At 38.7% G+C, this 27,310-nt stretch overlaps 1 protein-coding gene across 1 annotated transcript in view; it reads left to right on the plus strand.

Moving 5' to 3' along the window:
* Window positions 1-19,430, plus strand: part of CERS3 (ceramide synthase 3) — a 119,561-nt gene extending 100,131 nt beyond the window's left edge. The window contains exon 12 of the mRNA XM_026455460.1: window positions 19,171-19,430. Coding sequence (XP_026311245.1) covers window positions 19,171-19,329 — 159 coding nt within the window. The 3' untranslated portion in view covers window positions 19,330-19,430. The remainder of the gene's footprint in view (window positions 1-19,170) is intronic.
* Window positions 19,431-27,310: the final 7,880 nt, after the last annotated feature.

The raw sequence follows: 27,310 nt of genomic DNA on the forward strand, positions 1-27,310 counted from the left end.
TCTGGGGCAGTACTTCCCATTCTTCATCACTTCTTGGCATTCGAGAGATTGATGTTTGTGCAGCATGCAAGGGTAAACTGAGGTGGACCTCAAAGCAGGAGAAGACAGTACGAGGAATCCAGGTACCTGGAGCTCTGGTAGCTTCAGGCTCTGCCTTGCTACCCCCAAAGCCTGAGAGGATTAATGTCTCAGCATAACTTTTAACACTTTCCTGTCACATCTGTTGGGAATTTCTGGTATAGAATAGCCTCACGTAATGACCACTCATCTATGGGCCAATAGATGATAATGTTATTCACTTGAAAATAGACTAATAGATTGGCATTGCCTAAGAACAAGTCATATTTTATGTATCCATAGAGAAGCACAGATAAGATACTTTTAAAATTATCCTTATTCAGAATTCTTGCCAACTATAGCAGTTTTGCTCCTCTGAGAGATGCAATGCTGTCCAGCAGGAACTATCTGAAGTGGTCGTCACAAGGCCTGCTGCAGAGGACTGTATGTCAGGAGAGGTCTCTCAGGACCAAAACATATGCAGCTATGTCACAGAGGGCCAGCCGATGTGTCACACACCCCTCTGCTGACTACTGTGCTCCCTTATCCTGAGGTCATGGGTGTGAGCTTGTCAACCCGTGTCAGCTCAGAATCTGGAGCCTGGCCACAGAGATCTGATACAGCTTGGACATTGCTGAAGACAGCATTTGGAGAGCTGAAGAGTACAGGGACCCATATCAAAGGACCCCATTGAGTGTAATAGACTGGAAATGAAGTACCTCATAAAAGGCAGGGATTGGGGATAATGTTAAGGATTTTGTTTTCAGCAACTGAGTGGGTGGTAGTACCATTTGCTTAACTATGGAAAGTTTATGCCAGAGAAAAAGGTGGTGTAAGAGGAGGAGACTAGAGTTTAAAGACTGCTAGACAGCTGAGGGATTTCCTAACTATTGAGTATTTGAATTTGAAGCCTGAAAGAGGCCCATACTGGGGATATAAACTTGGAAGTCATCTACAGTTAGACAGTATTAAATTAATGCTATGGTATTAGATTAACTCATTCACTCTCTCAACAAATATATGCAGAGTGCCTACTATGTACTAAATGAAATCACCTATGAGAACCCAGAGAAGACAGATGGTATATTCCAGTACATTCCTACTCATTTTATTCTCTCTCCCTCTCTTTCCCTGCAGAGATGGCCACTGTCTTGAAGCTGGTATCCTTCCTCTCATTCCTCTGTATTTTTATTATGTCTGGATATAGTCACAGGCATTAGAGTATTATTTTCTGTATTTTTAAACTTTATGTAAGTGATATGAGCTTATATATATATATATATGTGTGCAGCTTTTTTCACTCATTATAAGACTATTCATATTGATATGTCTCCTTGTGAACATGTGTGTGAATTTCTCCATACATGGAATTATGAGGTCAAATTTATTTTATTTTTTATTTTTTGCTATCACAAAGGAACTCACTTTAATTTTTTTTGTTGTGCAACATTGAGTTTATTAACTGAATATGAAATTTTTGGTGTGTGTATAGCCAATGAGCTTTTTTTCTTTTTCAACTTTTTTTTTTTAAATAAAGAAAATAGGTTTAATTGACTCACAGTTCTGCAGGCTCTATAGGTAACATGGCTGGGCAGGCCTCAGGAAACTCTCAATCATGGCAGAAGGCAAAGGGAAAGCAGGCACTTCTTACATGGCTGGAGTAGAAGGAAGAGAGAGAATGAAGCGGGAGGTGCTACACACTTTTAAACAACCAGATCTCATGAGAACTCACTATCACAAGAACAGCAAGGGGTAAATCTATCCCCTTGATCCAGTCACCTTCCACCAGGCCCCTCCTCCAACATTGGGAATTACAGGTCAATATGAGATTTGGGTGGGGACACAAATCCAAACCATATCATTCTGCCCCTGGCCTCTCCCAAATCTCATGTCCTTCTCACATTGCAAAATACAATTATCCCATCTCAAAAGTCCCTCAAAGTCTTAACTCATTTTAGCATTAGCTCAAAAGTCCAAAGTCCAAAGTCTCATCAGAAACAAGCTAGTCTCTTCTGCCTATGAGCCTGTAAAATAAAACAGCAATAAGTTAGTTCCAAGATACAATGGGAATATAGGTATTGGGTAAATACTCCCTTTCCAAAAGGGAGAAATAAGTCAAAAGAAAGGGGGCTACAGGCCCCATGGAAGTCTGAAACCCAGCAGGGGAGTCGTTAAATCTTATAGCTCCAAAATAATCTGCTTTGACTCCATGTCTTACATTCAGGCAACATTGATGCAAGGGGTGGGCTCCTAAGGCCTTGGGCAGCTCTGGCCCTGTGGCTCTGCAGGGTATAGCACCAGCAGCTGCTCTCAAGAGCTGGTATTGAGTGTGTATGGCTTTTCCACATGCATAGTGCAAGCTGTCAATAAATCTACCATTTTGGGATCTGGGGGATGGTGGGCCTTTTCTCACAGCTCCACTCAACAGTGCCCCAGTAGGAACTCTGTGTGGAGGCTCCAGCCCTATGTTTCCCCTCTTTACTGCCTTAGTGGAAGTTCTTCATGAGTGCTCCACCCCTGCAGCAGATTTCTGCCTGGCTGTCTAGGCATTTCCATACATCCTCTGAAATCTAGGTGGAGGCTCCCAAGCCTCAGCTCTTGCCCTCTGTGCACCCACAGGCTTAACACTATGTGGAAGCTGCCAAGGCTTTTGGCCTGCACCCTCTGGAACACTGGCCTGAGACAGATCTGGGGCCCTTTTGGCCATGGCTGGAGCTAAAGCAGCTGGGAATATGCCTTTGAGGCATTTTTCCCCATTGTCTTGGCTATTAACATTCAGCTCCTCTTTATGCAAATGTCTGCAGCCAACTTGAATTCCTCCCAAGAAAATGGACTTTTCTTTTCTACCACATGGTCAGGCTGCAAATTTTCTAAACTTTTATGCTCTGCTCCGCTTCTAAATATAAACTCCAGTTTCAGAACATCTCTTTGTTCATGCGGATGAGCATATGCTGTTAGAAGCAGCCAGGTCACATCGTGAACACTTGCTGCTTAAAAATTTCTTCTACCAGACACCCTAAATCATCTCACTCAAGTTCAAAATTCCACAGATCCCCAGAGCAGGGACATAATGCCAGCCAGTCTCTTTGCTAAAACAAGGAAAGAGTGACCTTTACTCCAGTTCCCAGTAAGTTCCTCATCTCCATCTGAGACCTCCTCGGCTTGAACATCACTGTCCCTATCACTATCAGCATTTTGGTCACAACCATTCAACAAGTCTCTAGGAAATTCTAAACTTTACCTCACTTTTCTGTCATTTTCTGAGCCCTTTAAACTGTTCCAACCTCTTCCCATTACCCACTTTCAAAGCTGCTTTCACATTTTCAGGTATCTTTATAGTAATGCCCCACTGCTAGTACCAAGTTTCTGTGTTAGTCAGTTCTAGCACTGCTATAAAGAAATACCTGGCCAGGCATGGTGGCACATACCTGTAATCCCAGCAACTCTGGAGGCTGAGGCAGAACAATCACTTGAACCCAGGAGGCGGAGGTTGTGGTGAGCTAAGATCATGCCATTGCACTCCAGCCTGGGCAACAAGAGCAAAACTCCATCTCAAAAGAAAAAAAAAAGAGAGAGAGAAATATCTGAGACTGTGTAATTTATGTAGAAAAAAAATTTAATTGACTCATGGTTCTGCAGGCTGTACAGGTAACGTAGTTGGGGAGACCTCAGGAAACTTTCAGTCATGGTGGAAGGCGAAGAGGAAGCAGGCACATCTTACATGGCTAGAGTAGGGGGAAGAGGAGCTCTTTTTCAACTTTTGTTTTAGGTTCAGGGTGTACATGTACAGGTTTGTTGCTTGGGTAAATTGCATGTTGCTGGGGTTTGGTGTACAAATGATTTTGTCACCCAGGTAGTGAGCATAGTACCTGATAGGTAGTTTTTTGACCCTCACCTTCCCCCTACCCTCCACCCTCAAGTAGGCCCTAGTGTCTGTTGTACCCCTTTTTGTGTCCATGTGAACTCAATGTTTAGCTCCCACTTGTGAGAACATGCAGTGCTTGGTTTTCTGCTCCTGCATTAATTTACTTAGGATAATGGCCTCCAGCTGCATCCATGTTGTTCCAAAGGACATGATTTTGTTCTTTTTTATAGCTGTATAGCATTTCATGGTGTATATGTGCCACATTTCCCTTATCCAGTCCACTACTGATGGGCACCTAGGTTGATTCCATGTTTTTGCTATTGTGAATAGTGCTATGATGAACATATGAGTACATATGTCTTTTTGGTAGAACAATTTATATTTCTTTGAGTATATACCCAGTTATAGGATTGCTGGGTTGAATGGAAGTTCTGTTTTAAGTTCTTTGAGAAATCTCCAAAATGGTTTCCACGGTGGCCAAACTAATTCACATTCCCACCAGCAGTTTATAAGCATTACTTTTTCTCCATAACATTGCCAATATCTGTTATTTTCTTTTTATTAATAGCCATTCTGACTGGTGTGAGATGATATCTCTTTGCAGTTTTGATTTGCATTTCTCTAATTATTAGTGATGTTGAATATTTTTTCGTATGCTTGTTGACTGCATGTATGTTTTCTTTTGAGAAATATCTGTTCATGTCTTTTGCTGTTTTTTAATGTGGTTGTTTGTTTTTGCTTGTTGATTTGTAGAATCTGTATAGATTTTGGATATTAGACCCTTTTTAGATTCATCTTGGCTCTATGTTCTCACTCAAATCTCATCTCAAGTTGTAATGCCCATAATCCCCACGTGTTGAGGGAGGGACCAGGTGAAAAGTGATTGGACCATGGGAGCAGTTTCCCCTATGCTGTTCTCATGATAGTGAGTTCTCATGAGATCTGATGGTTTTATAAGGGGCTCTTCCCCCTTCATTGCTCACTCTTCTCTCTCCTGCTGCCATGTGAAGAAGGTCCTTGCTTCCCCTTATGCCATGATTGTAAGTTTCCTGAGGCCTCCCCAGCCATATGGAACTATGAGTCAATTAAACCTCTTTCCTTTACAAATTACCCAGTCTCAGGTATTATTGTTATAGCAGTGTAAAAACGGACAAATACACACAATTTGCAAATATTTTCTCCCATTCTGTAGATTGCCAGCTATCCCAGGACTATTTATTGAATAGGGAGTCTTTTCCTCATCGCTTGCTTTTGTCAACTTTGTCAAAGATCAGATGGTTGTGAGTCTGCAGCTTTATTTCTGGTTCTTTAATCTATTCCATTGGTCTATGTGTCTGTTTTTGTACCAGTACCATTCTGGTTTGGTTCTGTAGCCTCATAGTATAGTTTGAGCTCTGGAAGTGTGAAGCCTCTGGCTTTGTTCATTTTGCTTAGGATTGCTTTGGCTATTTGGGCTCTTTTTTGGTTCTGTATGAATTTTATAATACTTTTTTCTAATTCCATGAAAAATTACATTGGTAGTTTGATAAGAATGGTATTGAATCTGTAAGTTGCTTTGGGTAGTATGGCCATTTTAACAATATTGATTTTTCCTATCCATGAGTTTGGAATGTTTTTCCATTTGTTTTTGTCATCTCTGATTTTTTTCCAGTAGTTTTGTTTGTTTGTTTGTTTGTTTGTTTTACTTTAAGTTGCAGGATACAAATGCAGAACGTGTAAGTTTGTTACATAGGTATATGTGTGCCATGGTGGTTTGCTACACCTATCAACACATTATCTAAGTTTTAAGCCCCACGTACATTAGGTATTTGTCCTAATGCTCTCTCCTCTTACCCTCCGCTCCCTGACAGGCCCTGGTGTGTGTTTTTCACCTCCCTATGTCCATGTGTTCTCATTGTTCAACTCTCACTTATGCAGTGTTTGGTTTTCTGTTCCTGTGTTAGTTTGCTGAGGATGATGGCTTCCAGCTTCATCCATGTCCCTGCAAAGGACATGGTCTCATTCCTTTTTATAACTGCATAGTATTCCATGGTGTATATGTACCACATTTTCTTTATCTAGTCTATCATTGATGGGCATTTGGGTTGGTTCCAAGTCTTTGCTATTGTGAAGAGTACCACAATAAACATACATGTGCATGTGTCTTTATAGTAGAATGATTTATATTCCTTTGGGCATATACCCAGTAATGGAATTGGTGGGTCAAATGGTATTTCTGGTTCTAGATCCTTGAGGAATTGCCGCACTGTTTCCCACAATGGTTGAACTAATTTGCATTCCCACCAACAGTATAAAAGCATTCCTGTTTCTCCACTGCCTCACCAGCGTCTATTGCTTCTTGACTTTTTAATAATCACCATTCTGACTGGTGTGAGATGGTATCTCATTGTGGTTTTGATTTGCAGTTCTCTAATGATCAGTGATGTTGAGCTTTTTCTCATATGTTTGTTGGATGCATAAATGTCTTCTTTTGAGAAGTGTCTGTTCATATCCTTCACCCACTTTTTGTTTTTTTCTTGTAAATTCATTTAAGTTCATTGTAGATTCTGGATATTAGCCCTTTGTCAGATGGGTAGATTGCAAAAATTTTCTCCCATTCTGTATGTTGCCTGTTAACTCTCATGATAGTTTCTTTTGCTGCGCAGAAGCTCTTTAGTTTAATTAGATCCCATTTGTCAATTTTGGCTTTTGTTGCAATTGCTTTTGGCATTTTCGTCATGAAGCCTTTGCCCATGCCTATGTCCTGAATGGTATTGGCCAGGTTTTCTTCCAGGGTTTTTTTTTTTTTTTGTCATTTTGGATTTTACATTTAAGGCTTTAATCCATCTTGAGTTAATTTTTGTATAAGGTGTAAAGAAGGGGTCCGGTTTCAGTTTTCTGCATATGGCTGGCCAGTTTTCCCAGTATCATTTATTAAATAGGGAATCCTTTCCCCACTGCTTGTTTTTGTTTGGTTTGTCAAAGATCAGATGGTTGTAGATGTGTGGTATTATTTCTGAGGTCTCTGTTCTGTTCCATTGGTCTATATGTCTGTTTTGGTACCAGTACCATGCTGTTTTGATTACTGTAGCCTTGCAGTATAATTTGCAGTCAGGTAGCATGATGCCTCCAGCTTTTTTCTTTTTGCTTAGGATTGTCTTGGCAATACAGGCTCTTTTTTGGTTCCACATGAAATTTAAAGTAGATTTTTCTAATTCTGTGAAGAATGTCAATGGTAGTTTAGTGGGAATAGCATTGAATCTATAAATTACTTTGGGCAGTATGACTATTTTCATGATATTGATTCTTCCTACCTATGAACATGGAATGTTTTTCCATTTATTTGTGTTCTCTCTTATTTCCTTGAGGAGTGGTTTGTAGTTCTCCTTGAAGAGGGCCTTCACCTCCCTTGTTAGCTGTGTTCCTAGGTATTTTATTCTCTTTCTAGCAATTATGAATGAGAGTTCATTCACAATTTGGCTCTCTGATTCTCTGGTGTCTCTGTCAGGTTTTGGTGTCAGAATGATACTGGCATCATAGAATGAGTTTGGGAGAAGTCCCTCCTCCTTGATTTTTTGGAATAGTTTCAGAAGGATTGGTACCAGGTCTTCTTCATACCTCTGGTAGAATTTGGCTGTGAATCCATCTGTTCCAGGAATTTTTCTGGTTGGCAGGTATTTTATTACTATTTCAATTTCAGAACTCGTTATTGGTCTATTTATGATTTCAATTTATTCCTGATTCAATTTTGGGAGGTTATATGTTTCCAGGAATGTGTCCATTTCTTCCAGGTTTTCTAGTTTATGTGCATAGAGGTGTTTATAACAGTCTCTGAGGGTTTTTTTTTATCTTGTATTTCTGTGGGGTTGGTGGTTAGGCTAAATTTGCTAGATGCTGCCAACCTACTTTTCTAGCCAAATGTATGAGTGTTTCTTTTTCCCCACATGCTCAACAACTTTTGTTACAGTATTATCAGACTATTCAGTATTTACTAGTTTAATGGACATGAGATTTTATCTTATTATTTGAATTTGCATTTTACTGATTACTAAGATTTAGCATCTAGTATAGTATAGTATAGTATAGTATAGTATAGTATAGTAGTCAGTTCTGTTGACTTTTTTGTAAATTGCCTGTTCATGCCCTTTGCCTGCTTTCCTATCACATTGGGTTTCTTCCTTCTTAATGGTGCATGTGAGTTATTTGAGTTCTTTGTGTATCTTGAATATTAAGCTTTGAAACAAACTTCAACATTTCAATTTTAATACAAATTTTAATAAAATTTAATACAATTTTAATAAAAGTTGTTTAATACAAATAAACAATTTTAATACAAAAATTAGTCCTATGTCTTGCCATGATTTTTTCTGGAATGTTGCTTTACCTAAAATCCCAGTGCATTTTTATTTTCAAAATGTTTTTGCAAACCTTTGCCTGGTTAGAGTTGTGGAACTTTCAAGCTGTGAACCTAAAGCTATTTTTAGAGGATGTAAAATGTAGCAATTTGGAGAATATGTTAAACAGTTTTAATCCCCAATGCAAATTATATTGATATAATCAAATCATTTTCTACATCCATCACAATTTGTTGATCACCACACAGTCTGGCACATTTTTAATTTATTTTAGGTCATATGGAGAGTATGAAAAAAATCCATGTATTTTTATCAAAAGTCACATGGTATAATCTGAGCTCTGCTGCCACTAAGCTGATCACTCTACTGGGTGGGACTGAGCCCTGTAGCTTTTATCTCATCTGAAAAATGAATGTCAGACCAGATACCCTCCAGAGTCTGTCTAGCACGAAAACTTAATTTTTCTCTTAAAAGCTAATTTTAAAAGCGACAGGTTTTTACAAAATGAAATCATTTCTTAAGGAATGAGATTCATTGAGAGTAGCAAAAAATGATTAGTGAAAAATAGAACATATTCTATTTTACACTGGTTTGTTGGGAGAGTATAAAAAGCAACTTTTGTGTCTGGCTCTGAAATTCAAAAAGAAGTATTCTGTATACATGGAACAGTCAAAAAAATTGGCTCTATTTTTCTTCTATAAGTGAGGGTACCATGACTAAACTGATCTTAAGGTTGTGTTTTAAGTAATGTGGATTCAAACTTCACAGGACTTAAAAGACTTTAGGGCACCCCTTATAAATTTGAAAAAGAACAAAGCTGGAGTACTCAAACTTCCTGATTTCCAAACTTACTACACATCTGCAGTAATCGAGACAGTGTGGTACCGGCATAAAGACAAACATAAAGACCATGGTATAGAATAGAGAAATAAACCTTTACATGTATATGGTCAAATAATTTTTGATAAGGGTGCCAATACCATTCAATGGGGAGTCTTTTTGACAACTGGTGCTGGGAAAACTGAATATCCACATGCAAAAGAATGAAGTTGGACCCTTACCTAACACCATACACAAAAATTAACTTGAATTCACACAAAGACCTAAATGTAAGACCTAAAACTATAGAAGAAAACGTAGGGCAAATAATTTTTTGGATATGACACTAAAGGCACAGATAACAAAAGAAAAAATGGGCAAATTTGACTTCATGAAAATGTAAAACTTTGGGGCATCAAAAGACACCATCAACAGAGTTAAAGGTAATGCACAAAATGAGAGAAAATATTTGCAAATCATATATCTGATGAGGGATTCATAAACTGAACATATTGAGAACTCCTAAAACTCAGCAGCAACAAAACTCCGAGTGACCTGCGTTCAAAATTGGGCACAGGACTTGAATAGACCTTTCTCTGAAGAAGATATATGAATGGCCAATAAGCACATGAAAAGATGCTTATCATAACTAATTATTAGGGAAACACAAATCAAAACTATAATGAGATACCACTCACAGCCATTAGGAGGGCTACTATTAAAAAAAAAAAACCCAGAAAATAATAAGTGTTGATGGAACTGTTGAATAATACAGTAACTGTGGAAAACAGTATGGGGGTTCCACAAAAATATTAAACATAGGCTTAACCATATGATCCAGCAATTCCACTTCTGGATATATGTCTAAAAGAATTGAAAGCAGGGACACAGATATTTATGCACACCCCTGTTCATAGCAGCATTATTCACAATAGCTAAAACATAGAAGCAATCCAGCGACCATTGAGAGATGATTGGATAAACAATATGTGATATATGCACGCCATGGAATATTATTCAGCCTTTAAAAGGAAGGAAGTTTGGCCAGGTGCAGTGGCTCATATCTGTAATCCCAACACTTTGGGAGGCCAAGGCAGGTGGCCCACCTGAGGTCAGGAGTTCAAGACCAGCCTAGCCAACATGGTGAAACCCGTCTCTACTAAATATACAAAAATTAGCCAGGCTTGGTGGTGGGTGCCTGTAACCCCAGCTACTTGGGAGGCTGAGGCAGGAGAATCAATTGAACCAGGGAGGTGAAGTTGTAGTGAGCTAAAATCGTGCCTCTGCACTCCAGCTTGGGCAACAAGAGTGAGACTCTGTCTCAAAAGAAAAAAAAAAAAGGAAGGAAATTTGGACACATTCTACAACATGAATGAACCTTGAGGACTTTATGCAAAGTGAAATAAGCAAATTACAAAAAGACATATACTGTATGATTCCACTTATATGAGGCACTTAGAACTGACAAAGTCATAGAGACAGAAAGTGGAATGGTGGTTGCCAGAGGCTGGGGAAAGGGGAGAAGTGGGGGAGTTATTGTTAAAGGGTACAGAGTTTCTGTTTCACAAGATGAAAAGAGTTCTGGGAATGAATAGCAGTGGTGATTACACAGCATTATGAATGTGTTTAATCCCACTGAACACACTTAAAGATGGTTAACATAGTAAATCTCATGTGCATTTTGCAACAAAAATTTAAAAAGGACTTTAGACAATGCTTTGGCACTTCTAGACTGTGGGAAGTCAGGGCTGTTATCTTGTGATGATATTCTATGTCTAAAAAATTTGATACCAGCCAAAGTTAATTACCATGTGATATGACAGGTTCAATCAGTTTTCCTAAGCCCCTCGAAAGAAAAGGATAAGCAGAAGTTGGAAGTACACCTATTGCTTTAGGGACACTCCAGTGCTCTGAATGAGTGAGTCTTGGAATGAATGTAAGGCAGTTCGTCTCTATGCCTGTGCTCCTAGAACACACCCTTCAAAGGAAAACTTTGACTTTGATCCAACTTTAATCAGGGGAAGGTCATTTTGGTCCTAATTTCAGGGTTTTCAGTTTCTCCTAGCGTATTGTATGTTCTCAAACTAAATGAAGTCTCCCTTTGTAGTGACTGTGATTTCAATCACACCCACCAAATGCAGGCCTCCTGTGCCTGCTGGAGAGCCAAGTTGATAATATTTGCAAATACTCGTCCTGGTAAGTGATGTGAGGGCTCCAAAGCTCCTGTTAGGACAAGTAACAGGGTCTCTATTAAGCTAGAAACTTGTCTCTCATTCTTTTCACTGTTGTTTTGTGTAACCAAAGGGAGTTGTTGGGGGCAGAAACTTCTAAAAGACCTTGCAAAAATCATGGCCATCCACTTCCAATGTGGAATGAATAATATTGCTAATAACTTACTCTAGACCACCCAGGTCGTTTTTGGAGAAAGTTCAGTGTAATATTAGATACCTTTGCTAGGTCTAAAAAGAAAGTTATTGAAAGTTATCAGAACAGTAATATGCTCTGTAATGGCGGCTGCTATAGTAAAACTTTCCCAAGGGGGAGTCAATTTGGCAGATGACAAGCGTGTGTGCCACAGCATGCTCTGGCCAGGGCACAAAATCACTACAGTCCTGTGGCTGCTGACACCCAGGTCCACCCCTCCACTCTTCAAAGAGGGTTTTGGATCTTTCTTTAAGCATGTGTTTTGTTGGCCTTTTAATGATTTGTAGAGGGGTCAGGGCCAACAATTTGCCTAAAAAAAGTTCCAATAGCTCAGTAACAAAACCTACAGGTTGTTGGTGTGTGGAGAGCAAGTGGGAAGGGCAACACAGTAAGAGGCCAGTAGATTCAAAGAAACGGACTCACACTGGTTTTGCAAGCAAAGTCTTGGCACTAAGTCAAAGCAGACAGGCAGAGTTTCAGAAAACACCATGGCTTGACCTCTAGTGAATATGTAGGTCCCTTGTTCCCCCTAGAGCATACTTGATTTTGTTTCTAATTTCTATGAAGTGTTTTACTTACTGGAAAAAAATCTGCACTTGTGATGTGGTTTTTCTCAGAATATGGGTGCTGGGCTGCACCTTTTTAAAAGTTTTTTTGATTTCAGCTGATTAGAAAAACCTCATTTTTCTAGCATACCTTAGCCAGTGTTTTTCAAACTGTAGGTTGCAAATCATTAATAGGTTGCCAAATCCATCTCATAGATCTAGACCGTCATTTTTAAAAATGAAATAGAATATAGAACTTGTCAGTGTTTGTCTCACCTAGGAAATAATCATTTATTAGGATTAATTTTTATTATTTCAAATTTATACCTAAAGGCCAGAACTGATGGCACCTGAAGGAAGGTCAGAATAGGGGTGGAAGGTGTAGCGAGACAGGGGGCACTTAGCTCAGAGGGAGGGGAGAAGGCATTTTCTTATACAAAGAGCCAACCTCAAATAGAACTGGGTTGCAAGTCTCCTGGGTGTCCTGCCTCATCAAGTATTTATGCAGCTTACTCCAGCAAGGGTCTGTAGAGCACTGCTGTTCAAGGTGTGTAAGCTTAGAGTCTGGCTTTTCATCCTGTGTGCCTCTCATAGCTGTGTGGTGTTGTAAAATTTACTTAACCCTCCTGAGCCTCAGTTTCTTCTCTTTTAAAGAGAACAGCTGCTATGTCCTTTGGCAGTGAGGAGGAAATGTTGTTCATGTAATTGTTTAGTCCCAAGTCTGCCACATGGTAAGCCTTTTAAGTGTGATTGCTGTTACTGTTATATGAAAGATGGACTGTACAAGGTAAAATTGAATATAAAGTGAGATTTTATTGATTTCCAATTTATATCATTCAAGCTTGCATGACATGCACCCATCCTATTCACCCATCTAACAAACTCTTACCACAAGGAAATCCAGAGGGATCCTTTCTGAGCTTGATTCATCATCTAAAGCAGTAGTTGTCAATCCTATCGGAGCCACATTCCTTCACTGGCCTGAAACTAAATTCCTAGGTTATATAATTTACCTATAATTATAATTTGAAAAAACAATATAATTCCACAACTGTTTTTAAAAGAGATAAGATGAAAGATATTTCTGATAAAATATGCATTTCATGTGTGAAATGTGTGCATAACTATGCTAGAAAATGTCATGAAGTTGGCCAGTGCTGTGCTTGCGTGTATGCAGAACCACCAAGAACGGATAGCTACAAATGCAGACTGATACAGCTGTGTTATACGGGTGATTCAAATGTCATCAGTGGCATTGCTGTCAGTGATGTGGTGTTCTGGAATTGTGAGTTTCCAAATGGAAAAGTACATATCCATCCCTATAGTTTTATCTTTCTGAGAATGTCATGAAAATGATATTCATGTGCCATATAATAGATCATATTTTTAAACTAACTTTTTTTTACTCAGCATAATATCTTTAGGATTCATCCAACTTCTTATAAATGTCAATAGTTTGTTCCTTTTTATTGTTAGTAGTAGTTTATTGTTAGTAATTTCATTGTGTAGGTGTTCCAATTGTTTTGCGTCCTTGTCAGCACTTGGGATTGCCAGTCATTTTAACTTTTGCTATTCTAATGGGTTTGTAGTTGTACATCATCATGGTTTCCATTTGCATTTTCTTAATGACTAATGGTGTTGAACATCCTTTCATATGCTTATTTGTCATCCTGTGTCCTCTTTGATAAAGTGTCTCTTTGTATGTCTTTTGCCCATTTTTTAAATTAGGGTTTTTTTTTTTTTTTTTTTTTTTACCATTGAGTTTTGAGAGTTCTTTATTATACATACAAATTGGATCCATTGGGGATCAATTGGGGATTGGTTCCAGGACTACCCACACATACCAAAATCTGAGGATTCTCAAGTGCCTCATATAAAATTGGCCGGGTGTGGTGGCTCACAGCTGTAATACCAGCACTTTGGGAGGCCAAGGTGAGTGGATCACTTGAGGTCAGGAGTTCAAGACCAGCCTGGCCAACATAGTGAAACCCCATCTCCACTAAAAATACAAATATTAGATGGGCACGGTGGTGGCCACCTGTAATCCCAACTACTCGGGAGGCTGAGGCAGGAGAATCACTTGAACCTGGGAGGCATGGGTTGTAGTGAGCCAAGATTGCACCATTGCACTTCAGCCTGGGCAACAAGAACAAAACTCCATCTCAAAATAAATAAATTAATTAAAAATAAATAAATAAATAAATGGTGTCGCATTTGCATGTAACCTACACACAGCCTCCTGTATACTTCTCTAGATTACTTACAATACCTAATACCATGTAAATGCTGTGTAAATAGTTGTTGTACTACATTTTTTAGGGAATGACAAAAATCTGTAAATGTCCAGGACTGAGACAACCATTCTTTTTTTTTTTCCTGAATATTTTTGACAAATGTGGAACCCATGGATATGGAGGGCAAACTGTATAGTCTTACTTTGACTTATATACATAGTTGCAATCCTGAAAAATTCAGAATATATTAAAACCATCCAAAAAATTATTGTGCTTGAATGTACAAAGGAGTCAGATTCTAGGCTTGGATAGTTACAGACAGGGTTTTCACCTACATGCATATCTGATGGGACGTGTGAATGTCAGCACATTGCAGGACTGCCAGCATCCCTAGCCTTTGCTCCCTAAACGTCAGAAGTATTCTCTAACCTTTGTGACCGCCAAGATGCTATAAAGTTCCAACAGGCCCTATACATTTGGGATCTCTTGTTAAAGGCAAATGGCTGGAGGGTGTGTGGTTGGGAGCAGATGGGGTGGCACCCTCAAGGACTGGTGTCTTTCTTAGCTAACACAGCTCTTTAAGTCCTGGCGAGATGGGTGGGTAGATGCTGGTATGCCATTCTGGAGAGAAATTAGGTTCTTTATTCTGATTTGAGTTTCCCCTCTGATATGGTTTGGCTGTGTCCCCACCCAAAACTCATCTTGAATTGTAACTCCCACAATTCTCATGTATCATGGGAGGGACCCAGTGGGAGGTAATTGAATCATGGGAGTGGGTCTTTCCCATGCTGTTCTCGCAATAGTGAATAAGTCTCACAAGATGTGATGGTGTTAAAAAGAGGAGCTCCCCTGCACAAGACTTGCTCCTCCTTGCTTTCTGCCATGATTGTGAGGCCTCCTAACCAGTGTGGAAGGAGTCTTTTCTTCCCAGTCTCGGGTATGTCTTTATCAGCAGCATGAAAACATACTAATATACCCTTGTTCTCTACAGAAATCTTTTGAGAAAGGAAGAGGCAGTGACTATGTAAGCAATCATCAACTAAGCATGGCTCTTTCCTGAAAGGCTTCATCTGTAGGAGGAAGTGCTTTTGATCCCGGCTCCCAGCATATCAGAGAAAGGTTGCCTTTCTCTGATGCATCTTAACTGAGGAGATGCCAAGTTTATTCCTCAGTGTTTACAGGGAGGCTTGTTTATTTTGACTCCCTTTCTGTGGTGTTGTGGAAAAGCACCAAACATACAGAGAAGAGCCCCATGAAGTTGCATTTCTGTGATTAAGCCAGTATAATGTGTGCACATTGGGTTTTCAAAAGCCATGTTCAGATTACACACAGAGGAGGTATTTGGTTACATATATGCTGAGACTCTTGGGAGGTGGTCAGTTTTAGTGTGCAGGTCACAAAAGGAAAAAAAATCAGTTGTACAGTTATGGTTGTCATCTTGAAAAATTATGTGAGAAGAAACAGTCTTCATCTTCCATATTTTTTTTTTCTTTTCTAAGCTGGGTTTAATAGAGACATTTGTGAACTGGCCTAGAGGGTGATCCCGGGGTCATGTCTATCACTGAACATGTACAGAGCTTGAGTTATCTTACTTGTTTTAATAATTCATATCATCCTTTATCTTCCACAATGAGGGTGGATCTATGGCACCTTCATCTCCTTTCCTTGGGGCGATGTTATTTTTCTAGATTTCTCTGCAGAATTACTTTGAGACACCATGAGAGAAGAGGAGGGAAACATATAACTCATAATGAGTAACTGTGCTTGAAGGAGTTCTTGCATGAAGAAAATAGAAAACATTCTAATTACAAGTAATAAAAATATCCTGACAACCAAAATGCCCACTTGAGTAGTACTTCACTTTGCAAATGTTCGTGGGAAAACCCACAGTATTTTCTTCCTAAAAATAAATCCTTATAAATTTTATTTTTAAAATTATTATCAGGAAAATGGACATTTTTCTGTTGATGTAGAGTTTTGTGAATTTTAACATGTGCATATATTTGTGCAACTATCCCCATAATCAAGATACAGAGCATCATTTCATCACCCCAAAAAACTCTTCCCTCTAACCCAGTTCCTGGCAACCACTTATCTGTTATCTATCCCTATAGTTTTATCTTTTTGAGAATGTCATGAAAATGATATTCATGTGCCATATAATAGATCATATTTTTAAACTAACTTTTTTTACTCAGTATAATATCTTTAGGATTCATCCAACTTCTTATAAATGTCAATAGTTTGTTCCTTTTTATTGTTAGTAGTAGTTTATTGTTAGTAATTTCATTGTGTAGGTGTTCCAATTGTTTTGCGTCCTTGTCAGCACTTGGTATTGCCAGTCATTTTAACTTTTGCTATTCTAATGGTTTGTAGTTGTACATCATCATGGTTTCCATTTGCATTTTCCTAATGACTAATGGTGTTGAACATCCTTTCATATGCTTATTTGTCATCCTGTGTCCTCTTTGATAAAGTGTCTCTTTGTATGTCTTTTGCCCATTTTTTAAATTAGGGTTTGTTTTTTTTTTTACCATTGAGTTTTGAGAGTTCTTTATTATGCATACAAATTGGATATGTGATTTGCAAATATTTTCTCCCAGTTTGCAGCTTATCTTTTCATTCTCTGATTGGTGACTGTCTTAGAGCAAAAGTTTTTAATTTTGATGAAGTCCAGTTTGCCAGTTTTTTTCTTTCATGTTTTTTGTGCCATGTTTAAGAACTTGTTGCCCAGATCAAGGTCATGGGTTTTCTTCTAAAAGTTTTATAGTTTTATATTTTATATTTAGATCCATGACCCATTTTAAGCTGGCTTTTATGCAATGTATCACATTTTAGTCAAAGTTTACTTCTTAGCTTACAGATGTCTAGTTGCTCTGATCATTTGTTGAAAAGACTGTTCTTTATCCACTGAATTGCTTTGAACCTTTGTAAAAATTCAATCAGCCATATTTGTGTGGATCTATTTCTAGAGCCTCCATTCTGTTCCTATTCCTTTGCAAATACCACCCTGTGTGGATTACTGTAACTTTATATAAGTCTTAAAATTTCGCAGTGTAAGTCCTCCCATTTTATTATGTTTTTCAGATTTGCTTTAGCTATTCGAGTTCCTTTGCCTCTCCATAGAAATTTTAGAATTACATTGTCTGCATCTATAGAAAAGTCTGCTGGGACATTGATTGGTATTGTGTGGAATATATAGGATAATATAGGGATAATTAATACTTTTACTATGTTCAGTCTTCCAATTCATGAACATAGTATGTCTCTCCAACTATTTAGATCTTCTTTGATTTCTTTCAAAGAATTTCGGACTTCTCTCTGAATTTTGTAGGTTTTAAATACAGATTCTATCCATGCTTTGTTAGGTGTATACCTAGATACTTGATTTTTCAAACTATTATGAATGGCACAGATTTTTAAATTTCAATTTTTAATTGGCCACTGCTAGTTGTATTAATTTCTATGGTGACTGTAACAAATTTCTACAAATATGGTGCTCAAAATGACAGAAATGTATTCTCTCACAGTTCAAGAGGTCAGAAGTCCATAAAGGTGTCAGTTAGCAGGGTCATGTTCTCTTTGGAGACACTAGGGGAGCATCTGTTTTTTGCTGCTTCTAACTTCTGGTGGCTGCCAGCATTTCTTGGCTTGTAACTGCATCATCCCAGTCTCTTCTCTGTCTTCATATTGCCTCTCTTCTGTGTGTTGGCCCTTCCTCTGCCTCAGTTTTTATAAGGACCACTTGTGATGCCATAGAGGGCCCACTTACATAATCTAGGATACTATTCTCATCTCAAGGATCTTAATCACTTCTGCAAAAACTTTGCACGGGGTAATTCTGGCCTCATAAAATAAAGTGAGACATGTTCCCTCCTCTTCTATTTTCTGGAAGTGATTGTGAATATTTTGTGTTATTTCTCCTTTGTGAGTTTCATAGAATTTATCAGTGTAAACATTTGGACCTAATGCTGCTATTTTTCAGAAGGTTTTTGATTACAAATTAAATGTCCTTCATAGTTATATGACTATCCAGGTTACCTATTTCAGCTGGGGCAAGTTTTAGTAGTTTGTAGTTTTTGAGAAATTGGCCCATTTTATCTGAGTTGTCAAATGTATATGCATAGAGTTGTTCATAGCATTCTGTTGTTATTCTTCTATTGTCTGCAGTATCTATAGTCTTGTCTTCTTTTTCTTTACTGCTAATTTGTGCTTTCCCTCTTTTTCTCTTTATCAGTCTTGCTAGTGAGTTATTAGTGCTATAGATCTTTTCAAAGAATTGGCTTTTGGGTTTATTGGTTTTCTCTATTGTTTTTTCTGTTTTCAGTTTCATTAATTGTTTTGCCCTAATTATTTCCTTCCTTTTGCTTGCTTTGGGTTTATTTGGCTCTTCTTTTTTTCTAGATTCTTAAAGTTGAAGCTCAAATTATTTGAGACCTTTTTTTCTTATTGAATATAAACATTTAATGCTATGTATTTCCTTTTAAGCATTATTTTAGCTGCATTGAACAAATTTTGATATGTTGTATTTTAATTTTCATTTAGTTTAAAATATTTTCTAATATTCTTTGAATCTTACTCTTTGACCCAGTGATTGTTTAGAAGGGTCTTATTTAATTTCCAAGTGTCTTGAAATTTCCCTATTATCTTTTTGATATTGGTTTCTAGCTTAATTCCATTATGGTCTAGAAATATGCTTTGTGTAATGTCAATTATTTAGGTTTGTTAAGGTTTGCTTTATGATCCGTGATATAGTCAATGTTGGTGAATGTTTAGTTATTTGGATATTGGGTTTTCCTTAAAGGGAGCCATACTTGAAACTGGCTGTTGGCAGATTTACTCAAGACTCTTCCTGGAAGATTGTCACTCAGCCAATTCTTTCCTTTGTCTAGAACATCCAGGATGTGAGAAGCGATGACGAGGATTATGAAGAGGAAGAGGAAGAGGAGGAGGAAGAGGAAGAGGGTACCAAAGGCAAAGAGATGGATTGTTTAAAGAATGGCCTCGGGGCTGAGAGGTACCTCATTCCCAATGGTCAGCATGGCTGTTAGCTGGAAGCCCACAGGACTCCCACAGCACAGCATGTTGCAAGGACTGTTGGCAGCCTGGCTTCCAAGCCCCACACATACCCCAGATTCTGCCCTTCCCTCTTTCTCACCACCACCTTCCCTCCCACCTAAGATGTGTTTACCAAAATGTTGTTAACTTGTGTTAAAATGTTAAATACAAGCATGCCCATGAATTTTTACTGCAGTTAGGACTCAGACTGGTCAAATATTTCAAAGATTTCTCCAGAGAACCGTTTCAGTTCTAACTGCACTCCTTTGTGCATGTAACTTTCTCAGGGGATCACTTTGTTATAGGCCCTTTCACTTTGCCACCTTGCCTGTCCTCGGGACGCTTTCACAAATGCTAAGTAATCCCATTTTTCTCAGGTGTATTTGGCCACAAAGAGCAGCTTGTTTCTCAAAAATGAGTTAGAAGTGGCAGTAGGACAGGAGCAGAAGGACCACACCAGGAAACTCTTCCATGTTATGGACACATCCTGAAGCTTAGGTGCCTCACCTCCACAGGGCGGTGTCAGTCCCTGCCTGCCACCCCACAGGGTTGCAGTAAGGATTAAGTGAGATCACAGAAGTTTAAGTACACACTGTCAACCATGGGGTCATCGTGAACCAACCCACTGGTTGCACTGTTTGGGAGAGAGAAACCTGGCTAAACTTGGCACTGTGTTGGGCCTGAACAAAAGGCAGAATCTTTAAAAATTCCTCTTAAATAACTCTGGAGATACCTGGAAATGAAAGTGCCGAGAAAGATGTTCCATTTTATTTGCTAACTATTTATGCACCGGTTCCCCAAGGGTCATTCTCAGAGTCTCCTGGAATTCTTCTCCCTCAGGACCCATGGTTCAAGGAAGGAAGTTTAGGCCCTGTTCCTTCCTGTCATTTGCTGGTCTTTCCCTTTTTTCCTTTCTAGGAGGGAAATTTCTGTGCTGCTGCCCTGAGCCCTTCCTTCAGGCCAACACAACTACCTGGGGACCTCCACGGGGGAATGGGATCCAGGTCAGGCTGCTTGCTGAGCCGCATCACGCAGGAGGCCTGAGCCTCTAGGGAGGGCATGCATGTGCACTGCCTGACCCAGGGGAGATCTTGGGAACAGAGGATGCTGCGTGATTTCCTCTGGCTTCCAATCCAATCAGCCTGTGTCACAGTGAAACAGCACAACACAAAAGGCCAAAATATACCCCTGAGAAACATTTAAGGGCACGTGTTAGAGGAAGAATAGGGATGGGCAGGTTAGTAGCCAGCTTGTCCTCACCCTCAGGAAGGGAGCACTGGGGAAGACTTGCACACATCCCTGCCTCCCTTGTGGCCTTGTCACCACAGGAACACATGCCCTGGGCACAGTGTACAGGGCTGACCTGGGAGACTTCTCAGGTGGGTGCTAACTGAGGAGAGGCCAGGCCTTCCCAAGGAAGACCCTGAGTGAAATCTGCATCTGCCCTCACCCCCGCCACAGTCTCTCATAATGGTCAAATTTTGTATATTCATCCTATTTATTCAGGGGCTCGTATTATAAAGCCACAGGAGTGGTCGGCTTGTAGGGACTGGAAAATCAGCCCCAAGCAGGGCAGCTGCAGGGCCCCTGAGGCCGGAAGGACACTCTGCACAGAACAGACTGCGTTATTATTATTTTTACATAAAAGTATACATTTGAAACCTGAAGGCTAAACAAAAATAGACAAAAAATCCTTTGGAATTCTTTCCGCAACAAAATATCTTTTTGAGAAATTGTTAGAATGGAAAAACAAGGTCAGATTTTCTCTGTATAACATTTGCTTTTATGAGGACAATATCATAAGCATTATATGTGTAATATGATATTATAAATCAAAATGCCTGCACCCACTTTGGGGCATAGCTATTGATTTACTAATATTATATTATTATTATTTTGGTGGAAGAAGGTCACACTAAGATACAGTTTTTTATGTTTTCAGTTAACGGTATATTTTCTTCTTTGCTTATTTGGTTTCTGCCTCTGTACCCAATATCTTCTTGCTTAAGGTAGAAAAGTGTTTGTTTAGCTCTATCTCCAGTTTGTTTTCTCATTTGAATGTTGAAGGTAAAATTGATATACCAATTTTAACTATTTCTGATACAGCTGAAAGCACTAAACCACTTCATAAGAAATAGATACACATTTTTATAACACTATTTAGGGCTTTTGTGGTTAATTTTAAAGGAAACCACCCTTTCTACAGGAAACAAGGGCTCGAGATTCTTCCAGAGGACCTTATAAAAATGCAGTCTGCAATGCCATCAATATTGTAACAGTAATGACTTTACAATAAAACAAAAAGTCCAGTGTACATGGTGATTGAGTAGATTCAGCACACACATTGCTTATAGGTCTTCCTGTGTAGTGGAAATAAAGACTTGCCATTCCTCCAGAAGGGCCATGCCGGGAATCAGAGAAGCAGTGAGAAGGAAGCCAGGTTGGGATATTTGGGCTGCTGCCTTTGCGGTGTCAGACACCAGATAAGAGGAGCCTGGCTGACATGGGGAGCCCCTTGCCTGATTGGGGTGAGCCTCTGGGCTATGCACGGTGGAACCAGCCAGCCAGCCTAAGGGCTGGAGTCTAACCAGAGCACGGCATCTGCAACCTGTGCAGGAACCACTGAAGTGCTAAGAAAGGGGACTGATTCTAAAGGTGTTTTCTCAGCCTTATTTTCTGTATTTACCTTTCAAAGGTGTAGGAGGAAACAGAGTCTAGATTGATGGTTCAACTGGCTGTCTGTCAGAATTACCTGTGGAGCTTTAAAAACAAATGCACCTTGCCTGTTTCTGCTCCACATTTTGATTCAATACTTCTGGAGTGAGAAGCAGAAATCTTCATTTTAACAGAGTCCCACATATTTCTGAAGAACAGTCAAGATTCTGTGTGCCCTCCTCTGGTTTTAGTCCTATCTGCAGTTTCATATGCTAAGAGATGGGAAAATGCAATGGTACAGAATATTGAATCCAAAATAAAAGAAGAAAAGGAAACACAGAATAGGCAAGATGAATCACAAACTCATGTGAAAATGGTGAGTAGGTAGATTTCAGTTCACATTTACCAGTAATTACAACAAGTGTAAAAACAAAGATTACCAGGCTGGATTTTTAAAAATCTCAATTATATGGTGCTTATAAGAGATATACATAAAAAAAATGTTGAAAGTAAAATGATGGACAAATATATACCATGCAAACTCTGCTTCTCCCCAAAAAAACGCTGGCATAATTATATCAATATCAGACAAAGGAAAGGAGAATTAGTGGATAGTAAGAGGAATATTTAATACTAATGAAAAGGGCTAGGTGTGCTGGCTCACCCCTGTAATCCCAGCACTTTGCGAGGCTGAGGCAAGTGAATCACCTGAAGTCAGGAGTTCGAGACCAGCCTGGCCAACATGGTGAAACCCCATCTCTACTAAAAATACAAAAATTAGCCGGGCATGGTGGTGGGTGCATGTAATCCCAACTACTTGGGAGGCTGAGGCAGGAGAATTGCTTGAACCCGGGAGGCAGAGGTTGCAGTGAGCCAAGACCACGCCATTGCACTTCAGCCTGGGCAACAAGAGCAAAACTCCATCTCAAAAACAAAACAAAACAAAACACAAAACTAATGAAAGGGATTAATCAACTAGGAAAATATAAAAAATTTAAATCCATATACACCTAATAATATAGCTTCGAAATACATAAAGAAAAATTTCACAGACTTAAAAGGAGTAACAAATTCATAATCCTGTTTAGGTATTTTTTAATACATCTCTCAGTATCTGATAGAACAAGAAGACAAAAAAAAACCCTATAGGAATATAGAAGATCTGAACAATGCCATTAACAAAATCTACCTACTTGATATATATATAGAACACTGTCCACAACAACTGCAGAATTTACATTTGTTTCAAGTGCATATGGAACATTTACCTAAATAGGCCATATAGTGGCCTTTAAGGCAATTTCGAAAGCATTTCAAAGGTTTAAAATCACATGGAATATGATTACAGAAAACAGTGGAATTAAACTAGAAATCTATAACAAAAAGATAAATGGAAAAATCACCACGTATTTTTAAATTAAGCAATGCACTTCTAAATAACCTGTAGATCAAAGAAGAAATCATAATGGAAATAAAACATTTTAAACTGAATTATAGTAAAAAATGTGTGTGAGGGAACTAATACGAAATTTAAAGAAAAAATATATTAAAAGCTCTTATAAGTAAAGATAAAGGCTGACAAAATCAGTTGTCTAAATATATCAAAATGTAAGAAGGAAAATTAATAACATGTAAAACATGTAATAGCTCAGAGTATCAAAAAAAAAGCTGGTTTCTTAAAATAAAAAAATGATAAAATTCTAGCAAGGCTGATGAAGAAAGACAAAGAGCAATGTTAGGAATGAAAAGGATCTGTCACTGTAGACCAAGCAGAAACCAAATAGGTAATGGGAGAATATTGTGAACAACTTTATATCAATACATTTGAAGATGTATATAAAATGTGTAAATTCTTGGGAAGACAAAACTTGTCAAAATGGACACAAGAAGAAATAGATATTTAAATAGTACTCTATCTGAAACAAAACTGAATTTGAAATTTTAACCCCCCCCCCCCCCCCCCCCCCCACCAAAAAAAAAAAAAAAAAAAAAGTCCACGAAAATACTTCAGGCCCAAATCAATGAATTCTTCCTATATTTAAGGAAAAAATACAAGTATTATGCAACCTTTTCCAGGGACAAAAGGAACAGACATTTCCAAACTTGCTTTATAAGGCCAGCATAATCTTGATGTCAAAATCTGACAATAATATTAGAAGAAGAAAGAAACAAAACTATTGACTAAGTCAATCATGAACATAGGTACAAAATTCCTAAATGAAAGCAAACTGAATTCAGCAATATATAAAGAGATAATATGTGAAAACCAGGTTGGGTTTATTTTAGGAACTTGAGGTTGATTTAATACTTGAAAATTAGTGTTATTGACCATTTTTATAAAATAAAGGAAAAAACCATATATTTAAAAACCTTTATAAAATTCAACATACATCTGTTACAACAAAAGAAAAAATCCCTTTACCAAAGTGGATGGAACTATCTTAATCTGATAAATAGTATCTTTAAAAAGTGAAAAAGCATTGTAATGCTATAATAATGGAATACTGAAACTATTGAAAACTTTTCCCTCTCAGACTGTTATTAAGACAAGGATGCCCGTGATCTTCAAGGATACTCATCATTCTAAATATAGTTAATATTGTTTATCTTCCCTTCGCTCTTCTCTCCCCTCCCCTCCCCTCCCCTCCTCTCCCCTCCTCTCCCCTCCCCTCCCCTCCTGTCTTCTCCTCTCTCCTCTCCTTTCCTTTCCTTTTACTCTTTCTCTTTCTTTTTTTTTTGAGACAGAGTCTCGCTCTGGCGCCCAGGCTGGAATGCAGTGGTGACAATCTTGGCCCACTGCAACCTCCGCCTCCTGAGTTCAAGCAATTCTCCCACCTCAGCCTCCCAAGAAGATGGGATTACAGGCGAATGCCACCAGACCAACTAATTTTTGTATTTTTATTACAGACAGTTTCGCTGTGTTGGCTACACTGGTCTTGAACTCCTGGCCTCAAGTGATCTGCCCACCTCGGCTTCCCAAAGTCTTGGGATTACAGGCGTGAGCCACCACACCCAGCCAACACTGTATTTTTCATTCTAGCCAATGTAATATTTCAAGAAATAAACATTACAAGACAGGGATGCCCTCTCTTACCACTCCTATTCAACATAGTGTTGGAAGTTCTGGCTAGGGCAATCAGGCAAGAGAAAGAAATAAAGGGTATTTGGTTAGGAAAAGAAGAAGTCAAATTGTCCCTGTTTGCAGATGATATGATTGTATATTTAGAAAACCCCATTGTCTCAGCCCCAAATTTCCTTAAGCTGATAAGCAACTTCAGCAAAGTCTCAGGATACAAAATCAATGTGCAAAAATCACAAGCATTCTTATACACCAGTAACAGACAGAGAGCCAAATCATGAATGAACTCCCATTCACAATAGCTGCAAAGAGAATAAAATACCTAGGAATCCAACTTACAAGGGATGTAAAGGACCTCTTCAAGGAGAACTACAAACCACTGCTCAGTGAAATCAAAGAGGACACAAACAAATGGAAGAACATATCATGCTCATGGATAGGAAGAATCAATATTGTGAAAATGGCCATACTGCCCAAGGTAATTTATAGATTCAATGCCATCCCCATTAAGCTACCAATGACTTTCTTCACAGAATTGGGAAAAACTGCTTTAAAGTACATATGGAACCAAAAAAGGCCCCACATTGCCAAGACAATCCTAAGCCAAAAGAACAAACCTGGAGGCATCACGCTACCCGACTTCAAACTATACTACAAGGCTACAGTAACCAAAACAGCATGGTACTGGTACCAAAACAGAGATATAGACCAATGGAACAGAACAGAGCCCTCAGAAATAATATCACACATCTATAGCCATCTGATCTTTGACAAACCTCACAAAAACAAGAAATGGTGAAAGGATTCCCTATTTAATAAATAGTGCTGGGAAAATTGGCTAGCCATAAGTAGAAAGCTGAAACTGGATCCTTTCCTTACTCCTTATATGAAAATGAATTCAAGATGGATTAGAGACTTAAATGTTAGACCTAAAACCATAAAAACCCTAGAAGAAAACCTAGGTAACACCATTCAGGACATAGGCATGGGCAAGGACTTCATGTCTAAAACACCAAAAGCAATGGCAACAAAAGCCAAAATTGACAAATGGAATCTAAGTAAACTGAAGAGCTTCTGCACAGCAAAAGAAACTACCATCAGAGTGAACAGGCAACCTACAGAATGGGAGAAAATTTTTGCAATCTACTCATCCGACAAAGGGCTAATATCCAGAACCTACAAAAAACTCAAACAAATTTACAAGAAAAAACAAACAACCCCATCAAAAAGTGGGCAAAGGATATGAACAGACACTTGTCAAAAGAAGACATTCATACAGCCAACGGACACATGAAAAAATGCTCATCATCATTCACCATCAGAGAAATGCAAATCAAAACCACAATGAGATACCATCTCACACCAGTTAGAATGGCCATCATTAAAAAATCAGGAAACAACAGGTGCTGGAGAGGATGTGGAGAAATAGGAACACTTTTACACTGTTGGTGGGACTGTAAACTAGTTCAACCATTGTGGAAAACAGTGTGGCAATTCCTCAAGGATCTGGAACTAGAAATACCATTTGACCCAGCCATCCTATTACTGGGGATATACCCAAAGGATTATAAGTCATGCTGCTACAAAGACACATGCACACGTATGTTTATTGCAGCATTATTCACAATAGCAAAGACTTGGAATCAACCCAAATGTCCATCAGTGACAGACTGGATTAAGAAAATGTGGCACATATACACCGTGGAATACTATGCAGCCATAAAAAAGGATGAGTTCATGTCCTTTGTAGGGACATGGATGCAGCTAGAAACCATCATTCTCAGCAAACTATCGCAAGAACAGAAAACCAAATACTGCATGTTCTCACTCATAGGTGGGAATTGAACAATGAGATCACTTGACCACAGGAAGGGGATCATCACACACCGGGTCCTATTGTGGGGAGGGGGAAGGGGGGAGGGATAGCATTAGGACATACACCTAATGTAAATGACAAGTTAATGGGTGCAGCACACCAACATGGCACATGTATACATATGTAACAAACCTGCACATTGTGCACATGTAGCCTAGAACTTAAAGTATAATAATAAAAAAAAAAAAGAAAATGAATACCTTGATTTTCTAAAAGTCAATGACCTTGATAATTAAAAAAGGAAGAAAAATAATAAAAAAAAAAGGAAAGGGAGAAATAAAAGCTGTCATTGGAGATGCATATATATAAAATAAATGTGTGTGTGTGTGTGTGTGTGTGTGTGTGTGTGTGTGTGTGTGTGTGT

Source organism: Piliocolobus tephrosceles, chromosome 6 (assembly GCF_002776525.5).
Source record: "Piliocolobus tephrosceles isolate RC106 chromosome 6, ASM277652v3, whole genome shotgun sequence".
In the NCBI taxonomy this organism is placed as follows: Eukaryota; Metazoa; Chordata; class Mammalia; order Primates; family Cercopithecidae; genus Piliocolobus; species Piliocolobus tephrosceles.